At 36.3% G+C, this 13051-nt stretch overlaps 1 protein-coding gene across 2 annotated transcripts; it reads left to right on the top strand.

The window, feature by feature from the left end:
- Positions 1 to 88: 88 nt before the first annotated feature.
- Positions 89 to 5794, top strand: LOC125273809 (green-sensitive opsin-2-like). Of its 2 annotated transcripts, XM_048199495.1 has the most exons (5): positions 89 to 860; positions 968 to 1136; positions 1386 to 1551; positions 1637 to 1876; positions 2017 to 5794. In XM_048199495.1, the coding sequence occupies exons 1-5, from the start codon at positions 500 to 502 to the stop codon at positions 2128 to 2130; spliced, it is 1050 nt and encodes a 349-aa protein (XP_048055452.1). In that variant the 5' UTR covers positions 89 to 499; the 3' UTR covers positions 2131 to 5794. The 2 variants fall into 2 exon arrangements, with proteins under 2 accessions (XP_048055452.1, XP_048055451.1); XM_048199494.1 differs by having other exon boundaries at positions 1637 to 2092.
- Positions 5795 to 13051: the final 7257 nt, after the last annotated feature.

The following is a 13051-nucleotide window of genomic DNA, read 5'->3' on the forward strand; positions in this document are numbered from 1 at the left end:
TGCCCACAGCTATGACAGCTGCAAATGTTTTATATTTAAATAAAACGCACATAAATGGTGACATTTTGTGTCATTTTAATATGTTTCTTTCATATCACTATTGGACTACATCAGACAATGATCACAGATTTATATATTTAGCCTACATTTTATTCTTGAAATAAATACAGCTTTGATTATAGGTCTACTCACTTTGTACTGTCAATCAATTTCAACATTGTGCCCTAATTTAAAACCCTAAAAAGGTGAAGAAAAAAACCCCATCAAGATCTAAAGCGTCACCAGGTAATTAGCGCAAAAGTGATTATGTCTGCTCTTATTATTCAAATCCCACATTGTAACACCCTCCCTGTCTTACGCTCATGGATTTATCCCTTATAAGGAATCTTAGAGGCATATATAACCACTCCTGATGCATCTTTGCAAATAAAGAGCAGGTAAAGAGCAGTCACTCAGCTGTACCACATCCTTTATCCCTCTGGATCACTAGTGGGAAAAGATGAACGGCACTGAGGGAAACAACTTCTACATCCCCATGTCCAACAGGACGGGGCTAGTGAGGAGTCCTTTCGAGTATCCGCAGTATTATCTAGCTGAGCCGTGGCAGTTTAAAATCCTTGCTGTATACATGTTCTTCCTCATCAGCTTTGGTCTACCCATCAATGGCCTTACATTGGTGGTTACAGCTCAACACAAAAAGCTTAGACAACCTCTCAACTTCATCTTGGTCAACCTGGCTGTGGCTGGTACCATCATGTGTTGTTTCGGATTCACGTTCACTTTCTACACAGCAATTAATGGCTACTTTATTCTGGGTCCAACTAACTGTGCGATTGAGGGCTTCATGGCCACACTTGGAGGTGAGAGAAATGTTGATGTTTTTTGTTTGACTTTGAATGCTAGTAGAGTATGTTTGACTGTAATTGTAGAGTGTTAATGAATTGTATATTTTACTTTCCACACACAGGTGAAGTTGCTCTTTGGTCACTTGTGGTGCTGGCCATCGAGAGATACGTTGTGGTTTGTAAGCCAATGGGTAGTTTTAAATTCTCCTCCACCCACGCGATGGCAGGAATCGCATTTACATGGGTAATGGCCATGTCATGTGCTGCTCCCCCTCTGGTTGGCTGGTCCAGGTTGGTTTAATTAGACATGCAATTATTTTGCTCTCCAGTGCAGTGATTATAACAAACATTCCAGTTGAACATGAGGCATTTTCATTTTTTAAAAGGCAACATGTTTACTGATACACAGGGATGGCTTACTTTCAATGTAAAATTTTTAACTGCATAGTTTGTACTAAATGTAGTTGTTTTCAAATGCCTAGGTACAACATATATTACTCTTACTGAAGTTTCCTAACATCAGGTGCTTTTCTTTAACAGATATATTCCTGAGGGAATGCAGTGTTCATGTGGACCAGACTATTACACCCTGAATCCTGAATACAACAATGAATCATATGTCATCTACATGTTCACCGTCCATTTTATACTTCCGGTCACCGTAATCTTCTTCACCTATGGGCGGCTTGTTTGCACCGTCAAGGCGGTATGTAATGTCATGTTAAACATTCCTGTAATTTCTCAAATATTGGAATACGATGTTAAAAATGGGCTGTTTTGTGCTCTCTTAGGCTGCAGCTCAACAGCAGGACTCAGCATCTACCCAGAAGGCTGAGAGGGAAGTGACAAAAATGGTCATCCTGATGGTTTTGGGTTTCCTGGTGGCCTGGACCCCTTATGCCACTGTTGCTGCCTGGATCTTCTTTAATAAGGGAGCTGCTTTCACTGCCCAGTTCATGGCTATTCCTGCCTTTTTCTCAAAGAGCTCAGCCTTATATAACCCAATCATCTATGTGCTGCTAAACAAACAGGTTAATCATATATCTGACTTCTCCTACATATCCCAGACATCCCATTTCTGCTCTACTCCCTCTCCTCTCTCTATCGTCTCTATCAATAAAAAGCTGTATAAAACCCCCAAAAGTTCTAAATGAAACACTGTCTTTTACAGTTCCGGAGCTGCATGCTGACCACTCTTTTCTGTGGAAAGAATCCTCTTGGCGATGAGGAGTCCTCAACTGTGTCCACCAGCAAGACGGAGGTGTCCTCTGTATCTCCAGCATAGACTTTTCAATCTTTCACAGATTTTGTTCTTTTAGTCATTGATCAATTTGGGCATCTGAAAAAAAAGACAAAAAAAAGACAGTTGAATTAGTTTTTGGTTGCGTTCACTATCACCGTTAACTGAACTCAGGGCTCAGGATTAACTGGGTGATCAGTGAACATTGAAATAGGGTTTTATTTTTATGTGCCGGGAGGCTAGCATTTATATCTTTTGCCTAAAATGTATATATATTTTGTAAATAATGAAAAAGGATTACATAGAAATAAATACTGGCATTAAATACTGTCTCTGTTTCCGTTTTTAATGAATATTATGTTTGCTCCTACATACTGTAAGATATAGAAAGTTACATTTTTATTGTACTCCAAGCAATAGTTTGGTGCACACCATATTTTTAAACCAAGAGGTAGACTATACATGTAGTACTAGAATACTGTTCAGTCTTTAGTATAAAGTAAACAATTGTACACAAAACTACGGAATACACAAACAATGTAGGCCTACACATTTACAGTCCATAAAACATGTTGTGTTTTGTATGGCAGACCCATTATAGAATTATTAGAAAACACTAGTAAATATGTCAATTGAGCTATTGTATAGTTAGAATTGTTGTAGATTGTGAATTGAAGCAGAGAGGTCTATTTTAATGAGAGATCAGCAGGGTGACCAGTTTCTTGTACTATTCTGTTCTTGCCAAAATGTCCTTATGTGGCTCCACGGTGCTAACACTGAACACACAATGCTATTGGCCAGGCTCAGACATTAACAGTTCCAGGAATGTTTTCTCAAAGCTAAACAAGGTCAGCAACACCTTGGCAAGAGGTCCATTATAGAAATAATGTCAAAAATTACCTTTTTGGAATCCACAAAAAGTAGTATATGAATAATATATTTGTGAAAAATATAGAACAGTCCCTATAAATAGTAGAGAGTAGATTATTTGTTCAGTTAAGTATACTCATGAGAATGTTGTCATATAAAGTATATAATTTTGATACTCCACATTAATTATTGGAAAAGAAATGATCACAATCAGGCAGTTTGAAAGTTTTAACCATGATTGCACAATTTCCTGCTCCAACCTAAGCATTCACACTATGGAAACATACAGTAAACCTTCAAGTGGGTTAATCAAGCTATTAGAACTTTTAATATTAAATTAAACAAGCCTACATTTACTTTTCTTTGACACGTCTCATTTTATTTCTTGTCTTCATAGGGAATTTTAAGTAATCTTCATACATTTTCAGTGCTGTCTGTTCTCCTATACTTAACCAAAAAAATATATCAGCAATTGCTAGAGTAAGTCACTAATCCTGATTCTGAGGGACGGAAGGCTATAACATTCAAGAGAGAATTAACAGCACATGTTGTTTAAAAAATAGCTTAATGGGGTGGCAACTATGCCAGTCAGATTACATTTACAGTTGCAGCATTGTTTGTTCAGCACTGAACAAATAATTACAATATCTATCAGTTAACTGTATAATGACAATTACTGGTCTCAAAAGCAAGGCAAAACAATTCACTTTCACAATTACATCATGTTTATTCTGGGTGCCATTTTTACTTGCCACTTTTAGTGCAGTTCATGGAAATTGCTGCCTATTCAACCCTATAAGTGCTAATCAACAGACACTGGATCAAATGCTTTAAAGTCATGTAACGCTTACTAAGTCCAATGTTTTTATACAATCATTTCTTTCTCAAAACTCTCTGCTTTATTGTAGTATTCTAATCCAAGTCAGACTGAATGCTGATCTTTACCTAGTCTGGCTTTAACAGGATTGTCAGAATTTTCACTTATTTCTATGCATTACATTTTTTGATAATGTTGATAATGCACTTTTTTCTATTAACTGTTTCCATCTCTCCAGAACTTGTCCTTATCGCACCCTGCAGTCATGACGTGTAAGTGTCCAGCCATTTCACTCACCTAGATCTGACACAACTAACCCAAACAGGATTACGAGATCAGGCTCTGGTAGTAGGAACGGCATTGACTTCCCAGTGGGCACAACTCAACAAGATAAAGATAAGACAAAGATCTGCTTAAGCCAATTTGCAAGGTGCTCACCCAACTGTGTACTGAACACTAACCTAGCAGCTCTGGCTAAAGGAATTATGGTTTTAAACTAATTGGTTTCTCCCTCATGGTCAAAGAAGCATGCAGTCCATTTACATGCAGTCCTGCTGAAGCTATTTTCTGTATATATCTTATAATTGTACATAATAAAATATGCTAGATAAACAATTACATGAAAAGACGCTTGCATACTTCGCATTTATAACATGACATTCATATATCTAATTCCATTTCATTTCACACCAAAGCAACACTTTTGGAGCTGCATTAAGATCTCCACATCTCTGGGATTGAACCAAATAGGGCCTTTAAAATGAAGATACCAAAAGAAAAGAATCTAAAAGGATATTAAGATATCTTTAATACTTCTTGAGATACAGGCATGCAAACCTGGGGCAAAAAATACAAGAAGTGTTTTTTTTTTAACTGTCACCATTGGCATATAATGCAACAAAGATGGCTAAAGTAAACAGATTTAACTAATCTGTGTGTAAAAAATAAAATAACGATGCTGCCATCTTTCTAAATTCATTTTTACCCCCTGTAATTTAGCTCCAAATCTCAGGTTAAAATTGTCATTTTGATCCCCCTCTACAAAACAGTGGATTACTTGGCAAATATACATCCATGACATTTAATATTTTGGCTTTCTTCTTCATTTATGTATTTCTTTCACCAGAAAAAAAAAATCTAAATCAAAACTTTTAGCTGGGGACATCTGGTATTGACCCTGGTCTAAAAATCAAAAAAGCTCAAATGTTTTCCCCATTGTGCCTCAAAATTAAAGGATTAGTTCACTTTCAAATGAAAATTACCCCAAGCTTTACTCACCCTCAAGCCATCATAGGTGTATATGACTTTCTTCTTTCTGATGAACACAATCAGAGATATTTTAATAAATATCCTGACGCATCCAAGCTTTATAATGGCATTGAAAAGGGGTCAGGAGTATAAGCTACATCCACATCAATCCATCATAAAAAACTGGTGTGCATCTTGAGACAAAACAATGGCTCTGCCATATTTTAAGATATATCAGTGCAAGTTTCTTTCAGTTAAAACTGCTCAAACATACATTTTAGTCAAGGACTAGCTTAAGTCTCGTCTGTGTACGGAGCCCCTAAAAGGTTGTGGTGGCGGAAAAAAATTGGGATGGGAGGAAATCTTTTGCGTTCCCTCACAAAATGTTTGCGTTCCCCCGAGAAACTCTGAAACTTTGCATTCCCTCGCAAAGATAACCTTTATCTGTTTGCGTGGGAACACAAAAGTTTATCGCAAAATATTATCGTTCCCTTGCTGAGAGCAGACAAACACTTCCTTTTTAATGGAGAATATTGACGTCAATTTGATGTTTTTTTTTTCAACATCAATTGGACATAGGTGTGTGGAAGTCAAATTTGACGTCAATTAGATGGGGCTTTTTTCAACGTCAATTGGACATCACTGTGTGGATGTCAAATTTACGTGAATTTGATGTTTTCTTTTTTGACATCAATTGGACATCAGTGTGTGGACGTCAAATTGATGTCAAAAAATTGACATCAATTTGATGGGATTTTTTTGACATCAATTGGACATCAGTGTGTGGACATCAAATTGACGTCAATTTTTTGATGTCAATTTGACGTTTTGGTTTTTTTTCGACATCAATTGGACATCAGTGTATATATATATATATATATATATATATATATATATATATATATATATATATATTTTTTTTGTATTATCTTGAGTTCTTTTTCTAAATAAAACCTTATATTTAATTTGTTTGAATGGACTGTCATTTATGAGAACCTGTTATATTTAAGTGAAAAGAATCCTTTAGACATTATTTTGTTGTATATGAATATGTATATATGTAGTTATTCATTAGCTGTATATTTGATCTATTCTTGGGCTGCGGTTAGACATCTATTAAATTTTCACTGACAGCCCAAATTCAGTCTTGTTTTAGCCTAGACCCATATTCACTGTCTATTAGACATAAATATGTAGTCGTTCAATAGCGTTCTAATTGATGACTAGTCTACTCTTGGGTTATGGCTAGATGTCTAGATTTTCACTGACAGCCCAAATTTTGCCTCGTTTTAGCCTAGATGTCATTGCTTGCTGGGAAGTGATGCCAGAATTGCTCTTGTCTTAGATTTCAAAGGTAAAATGCATAGTCAACAAAACCATTTTTTGCCATATGAATGACAGAACTGTATGCACTTAATTATGTTCTATACATTTTTTAAAATTAGTATTTTTCATGCTAATATATGTGGATGTGGATTATGGTAATGCCATATGGAACAACTATTTTTTAAATAAGCTCTTTTATATGAGGCTGGGTTGAAAATATTCTCTAGCTTGTATCAAAAATAGGACTTCTGTACATTTGTTGCAAATTTACAGATTATGCAATTGAGATGTTTACATTTGCTTGTTGGGGTAATATTGCTTGTCAACTGAAAACAAAGTTTTCCATTTGTATTAGCAAAATTGTTTAACAGTTTATAAAATCTTTAAAAAAAAAAAAATACATTAATTGTACATTGATTTCCCTTAATAAAAAGTAAATTGAGTAAGACGTTACCTTTCACTCAAAAAAAAATTGAGTAAAAGGTGCGAGTGTGGATTAGTAATCTGGCCCCCTGGTATTAAGGAGAAAAAATGTTGGCCCTAGTCACTATCTTAGTTTTCCATCCCTGCTCTAGCTGCTTTCTACCAGTCATTCCATTTTTAAGTCCACCATTGTTATCAGTAAAATTACTCTCGTCTCTTGCTACATGTGGGATGCGTTTTCTCACACCGACACAAGTAAGATTATTTATTTATTTATACTTAATTAATTAATTTATTTATTTATTTTTTACCTGTTGACTGACTGAATCAGCTGTACTCTGTCTCGGACAAAACATGTTTTACTAGGCTACTACTCTTTCTGAGGAGAGAGTGAGTTGTAGCATTCATTCGCATGTCTAACATACATGTTATCATTCCTTTGGTGACACCTCTAGGTGGCAGGTGGAAATGACATGAAATGGATATGTTATACTGAGAGTTTCCAGTACTCAGTAAACTGACCGGAATGCGTGCATTTCGTAATTTCTGATAATAATGATGATGATGATGATGATAATAATAATAATAATAATAATAATTATTATTATTATTATTATCTTTTTAACTCATGCAGGTATCTACTTAACCCTTTGGTAATGGGATGAAAATCATGTTTTTCCTCCCCATACAATGGCATAGAAAGCTTAAAGGGTTAGTTAACCCAAAAATTAAAATTATCCCGTGATTTTCTCACCCTCAAGCCATCCAATGTGTATATCTTCTTCATCCATCATTCATTCATCCATCATAAAAATAATTCATACGACTCCATGGGGTTAATAAAGGCCTTAAGCAAAGCGATGGGTTTTTGTAAGAAACATATCCATATTTAAAACTTTATTAACTTTAATAACTAGTTTCAGATGGCCGTATGCATCGATTTGTGGTGGAAGAGTAACTCCTGATCCGACGCATTTGTTCGAACCGCGAGAGGTGTCTAAACTTAGGCTACTCCTGTGGCACGAGACTTGCGCAGTACGTGTACGGTCATCTGCCGGAAGCTACAAACCCGATTCCAAAAAAGTTGGGACACTGTACAAATTGTGAATAAAAAAGGAATGCAATAATTTACAAATCTCATAAACTTATATTTTATTCACAATAGAATATAGATAACATATCAAATGTTCAAAGTGAGACATTTTGAAATGTCATGCCAAATACTGGCTCATTTTGGATTTCATGAGAGCTACACATTCCAAAAAAGTTGGGACAGGTAGCAATAAGAGGCTGGAAAAGTTAAATGTACATATAAGGAACAGCTGGAGGACCAATTTGCAACTTATTAGGTCAATTGGCAACATGATTGGGTAAAAAAAGAGCCTCTCAGAGTGGCAGTGTCTCTCAGAAGTCAAGATGGGCAGAGGATCACCAATTCCCCCAATGCTGCAAAAAATAGTGGCGCAATATCAGAAAGGAGTTTCTCAGAGAAAAATTGCAAAGAGTTTGAAGTTATCATCATCTACATTGCATAATATCATCCAAAGATTCAGAGAATCTGGAACAATCTCTGTGCGTAAGGGTCAAGGCCGGAAAACCATACTTCGGGCCCTTAGATGGCACTGCATGACATACAGGAATGCTAATGTAATGGAAATCACAACATGGGCTCAGGAATACTTCCAGAAAACATTGTCGGTGAACACAATTCACCGTGCCATTCGCTGTTGTCAGCTAAAACTCTATAGGTCAAAAAAGAAGCCATATCTAAACATGATCCAGAAGCGCAGGCGTTTTCTCTGGGCCAAGGCTCATTTAAAATGGACTGTGGCAAAGTGGAAAACTGTTCTGTGGTCAGACGAATCAAAATTTGAAGTTCTTTTTGGAAAACTGGGACGCCATGTCATCCGGACTAAAGAGGACAAGGACAACCCAAGTTGTTATAAGCGCTCAGTTCAGAAGCCTGCATCTCTGATGGTTTGGGGTTGCATGAGTGCGTGTGGCATGGGCAGCTTACACATCTGGAAAGGCACCATCAATGCTGAAAGGTATATCCAAGTTCTAGAACAACATATGCTCCCATCCAGACGTCGTCTCTTTCAGGGAAGACCTTGCATTTTCCAACATGACAATGCCAGACCACATACTGCATCGATTACAACATCATGGCTGCGTAGAAGAAGGATCCGGGTACTGAAATGGCCAGCCTGCAGTCCAGATCTTCCCACCCATAGAAAACATTTGGCCCGTCATAAAGAGGAAGATGCAACAAAGAAGACTTAAGACAGTTGAGCAACTAGAAGCCTGTATTAGACAAGAATGGGACAACATTCCTATTCCTAAACTTGAGCAACTTGTCTCCTCAGTCCCCAGACGTTTGCAGACTGTTATAAAAAGAAGAGTGGGATGCCACACAGTGGTAAACATGGCCTTGTCCCAACTTTTTTGAGATGTGTCGATGCCATCAAATTTAAAATCAACTTATTTTTCCCTTAAAATGATAAATTTTCTCAGTTTAAACATTTGATATGTCATCTATGTTGTATTCTGAATAAAATATTGAAATTTGAAACTTCCACATCATTGCATTCTGTTTTTATTCAGAATTTGTACAGTGTCCCAACTTTTTTGGAATTGGGTTTGTATTTTAATTTATAAAGTTTAAAATATGGATTTTTTTTTTTACATTTTTTTTACAAAAACCCATTGCATCGTTTCAGAAGGCCTTTATTACCCCCCTTGAGCTGTGGATTATTTTTTATAATGGATGCATGCATTTTTAAATATATCTCTGATTATGTTCGTCTGAAAGAAGATAGTCATATACGCTTAGGATGGCTATACACTTAAAAATTAAAGAAACTATAACTAACTTTATTAGCATCCACAACAATGCACAATAACGTTCTGTATGTGCTGCTTTAAATGCTCCAGCTGTTTGTATTCTGATTGGCTGTCACCAGCTGGAAAAAATCGAAAGGGATTCCAATGAAATCGTTTCTGTGTGCCGTTTTTCTTATAGTTAAAGGCGCTCTAAGCGATTCTGAGCGGAGTAACTTCCTGTTGACATTCGAAGTGTTGTCAAACAAAACAGAGGCTAGCTAGACCCTCCCTCCTACTCCTCCTGGCCCTCCCCTCCGTGCTTCCTGAAACAGTCATGAACGCACATTTAAAATGTAAGTAGCTTGCATATTGACGCTGCTTGTCGGTTATTGGCTGGTGCATGTTCATTATGTTAAGTGGTCCAGGCTGCACCAGTTTGTTTTTGTTGCCGTTTTCGGAGCTTGTGGCGACTACAGAGACCGCGTTTTTTTACAGTGTGTTCAGGGGACAGGCAGCTAGCGCATAGTGAGGAGATGTTTGCGGTATGTGACAAAAAAAAAAAAGGGCCTAAAAACGCGTCAAATCGCTTAGAGCGCCTTTAATGTGAGCTCTGATAAAATTTAGAATGATTTTTAAATCTTTATCATTTAACGTCCTTAAATGGGCCTTTATACACAAGACTTTCTCAGGATTAATTGTTTTATGTTCAGATTGCTCAGATTTTATGACTGCTATTTTTTGTGGCAAAAAGATTCTCTTAAGAATATTATACAGCTTATAATTGACCATGTCTAATACATCACACTTCTTTCTCATTTTTTCCCCACACGGGCAAAGAGAAAAGCAAACCAGACTGCTATGAACAAAAAAAGCAACCCAAAACGTAACCCTAACCTGACCCTTGGAGGTACTAATCTTATTAAGACTAAACATGCAATCAACCTTTCAAAATCTGTTCACCTAATCCATTGGGAACTGTTTTAGACGTGTTAATTAGAGCTTCATGTGACCTTTGATAACCTGTTGTCTGCTGCCCTGTGTAATTTCAGTAAAAATTATATCCAGATAAACTATATAGAAATATGAATGCCAGTTTCATAGACACATACCTTTATTTTTCACAGGAAAGAGAAAGTCATGTTTGGAATAGCATAGAGGTAAGTTTTGTACATAATAACAGAACTTTCATTGTAAGATCTAAATAACCTTCAAATATAAAGACTCTCACTCAGATAGACAGTTTCAAAGCCAACATTCAAAGTTTGTCTGTTTGACTGATTTGAGCCGCAAGATTTAAGGCTTGTTGCAACACAGTAGAATACAAAGATGAAAAAGGTGTGGGATGTATATGAAACTTGCACCAAAAAAGCCTGCAAGAGGATTTGTGTGAAGGACAAGAAACATTGTCATAGCAGAGCAGCAGGAATTGGAAAGTGAAAAAAGCTTTTATCATTTCTCATCCCCTTCTGTGAAAGATGCCCATTTATGCCAGCATCCTGCTATGCACTACTGTGCCCCACAGCATTTACCCAATTGTGTTTATGATTGTGTATGTATATTTGATAGTTTCTTGTTTTATACATGCATTTTTAGTTCATAAGAAGTGGGTATTTGTATTTGATTTGGCTAAGAGAAAATGTCACAATTGAATATGAATATATAGGGGTGTAACGTACATGGTACACGTATTCGTTCCAAACCGTCGGTTCATGCAGTTAGACGACGAATACAGGCGATTCACACTCCAATCCAAAAGGGGGCGCGCACAGTAATGCTTTTTAGCCTAACCTATTTTAACCAGCATTAACCACCAATAATCGCAATAAGCTCTGTGTTTTAGAAACATAGTGAAACAAAGTGCCATCTTTCAAATTCTATCAATTTCACAAAATTCAAACAATAAATGCCGTTTTGCCGCTTTTTTATGTGGTGTGACAGATCGCTGTGTAGGCTCCTCAGTTCAAAACTGATTCCGAACGGCAGCGCGGAGCGCAAGTGAACGCGATCATCTCTTCCTCTTCACTACTACGTACAGAATGAATATGAATGAACGTGAAGGTATGTTGAAAGATATAATACAACTTACTGAAACGTATCATATCTTGTGTAATCGCTCATCCATACTCATACAGTGTTTCAACCGCGGAAAGATGTCAGTAAAACAGTTTGTAAACAATATGCCATGTAGTATTACATAACGTTACCTTTGAAAAGCCATTTAGTGTCAACAGCTTGTTAGTTCGCTAGAGAAACGAACTGTTTCACTAAATAAATGCACTATATTAGCCTATTTTAATTATATTTACTAACCTGTTAGTTAATGTAAGGCCTAAATAAATACGTCATGAAAACAAGTTATGTCAGCCACTGTGTAAATGATTGTATTTCAACAACAAATTGGAAACCGAAGTTAATGCAAAAACTGCCTTATATGTAATTTACATGTTTACAATACATAGCCTACATTTTTTTATTACTATTTAAGTGTTTATGATAGCAATTGAATATAATAATTTGGGCTCTGTTGTTAATTGTAACCTTTATTATAGTAATGTGCATATATATATATATATATATATATATATATATATATATATATATATATATATGAACAATTGTTCTTTGTTGAAAATGTGCATTAGAGAAATTTATATTTTTAAACCTGTTTAAAAGTAGAATTCTGTAATGTTTAGTTGTTGATTTAAAATTCTACTATGACTCTACCGTATGTGTACTACGGTAGTTACTGGAATAATTACTTCTAGAGATCTCCAAGTAGGTCAAGCATTTATTTGTGGTTTTAGGTAGTAGGTGGTGGTGGCTGCAATCAACATGTATAGTATGTAGCTGTAGCTTCATGCTTTATCTTTATAAGCCCATGACCATGACCCTGTCTTAGAGCCAGAAGTGACAGATGGATGAACAGAATGACAAAAATTGGACTGCAGTAGAGGAACAGTGAGGGTCAGTCCAGCCTCCTCTTCATGTACACTTGTACCTCCTAACATCGAACACCATGACATCTTTTCATTTGCTCAGCTGAGTCTATGATTAGCCCTAGAGTAAAACATAAGTGCCACTGCGACATCATTTGTCACTGTGTAAGATGATAATTCTGCCATTATGTAATTAACTGTGTAAGCGCTCTTAGGGCGATTTTAACACTCCTTAACTAGCCTTACACTCAAATGTTAGTGTAAATTATTTAGCACAGTATTCATTTACTGTTAAATATTGTAAAAATACTGGCAATGATTATGATATGAGATTATGCTGCCTTGCATAATCATATCTCTCAGTTTTCTAGCAAGCACTTTAAATCACAATCACTGCACTCTTTTAGTCCAAGGCCTGTAATTGAACAGCTGTAGAGTTTCTCAGTGGTAACCTTTAATTTGGCACAAGCAACATGCCAGTGGCTAAAATCTCATGATCACCTAAAAGCTGCAATTTGGATCC

Source organism: Megalobrama amblycephala, linkage group LG8 (genome assembly GCF_018812025.1).
Source record: "Megalobrama amblycephala isolate DHTTF-2021 linkage group LG8, ASM1881202v1, whole genome shotgun sequence".
NCBI classification, from domain to species: Eukaryota; Metazoa; Chordata; class Actinopteri; order Cypriniformes; family Xenocyprididae; genus Megalobrama; species Megalobrama amblycephala.

Excerpts from the sequence above, each read along its gene's own strand:
- LOC125273809 (XM_048199494.1), top strand. The coding sequence starts at position 500 with ATGAACGGCACTGAGGGAAACAACTTCTACATCCCCATGTCCAACAGG. Across the intron at positions 861-967 it reads CTTCATGGCCACACTTGGAG|GTGAAGTTGCTCTTTGGTCA; the intron begins GTGAGAGAAATG and ends TTCCACACACAG. Across the intron at positions 1,137-1,385 it reads CCTCTGGTTGGCTGGTCCAG|ATATATTCCTGAGGGAATGC; the intron begins GTTGGTTTAATT and ends TTTCTTTAACAG.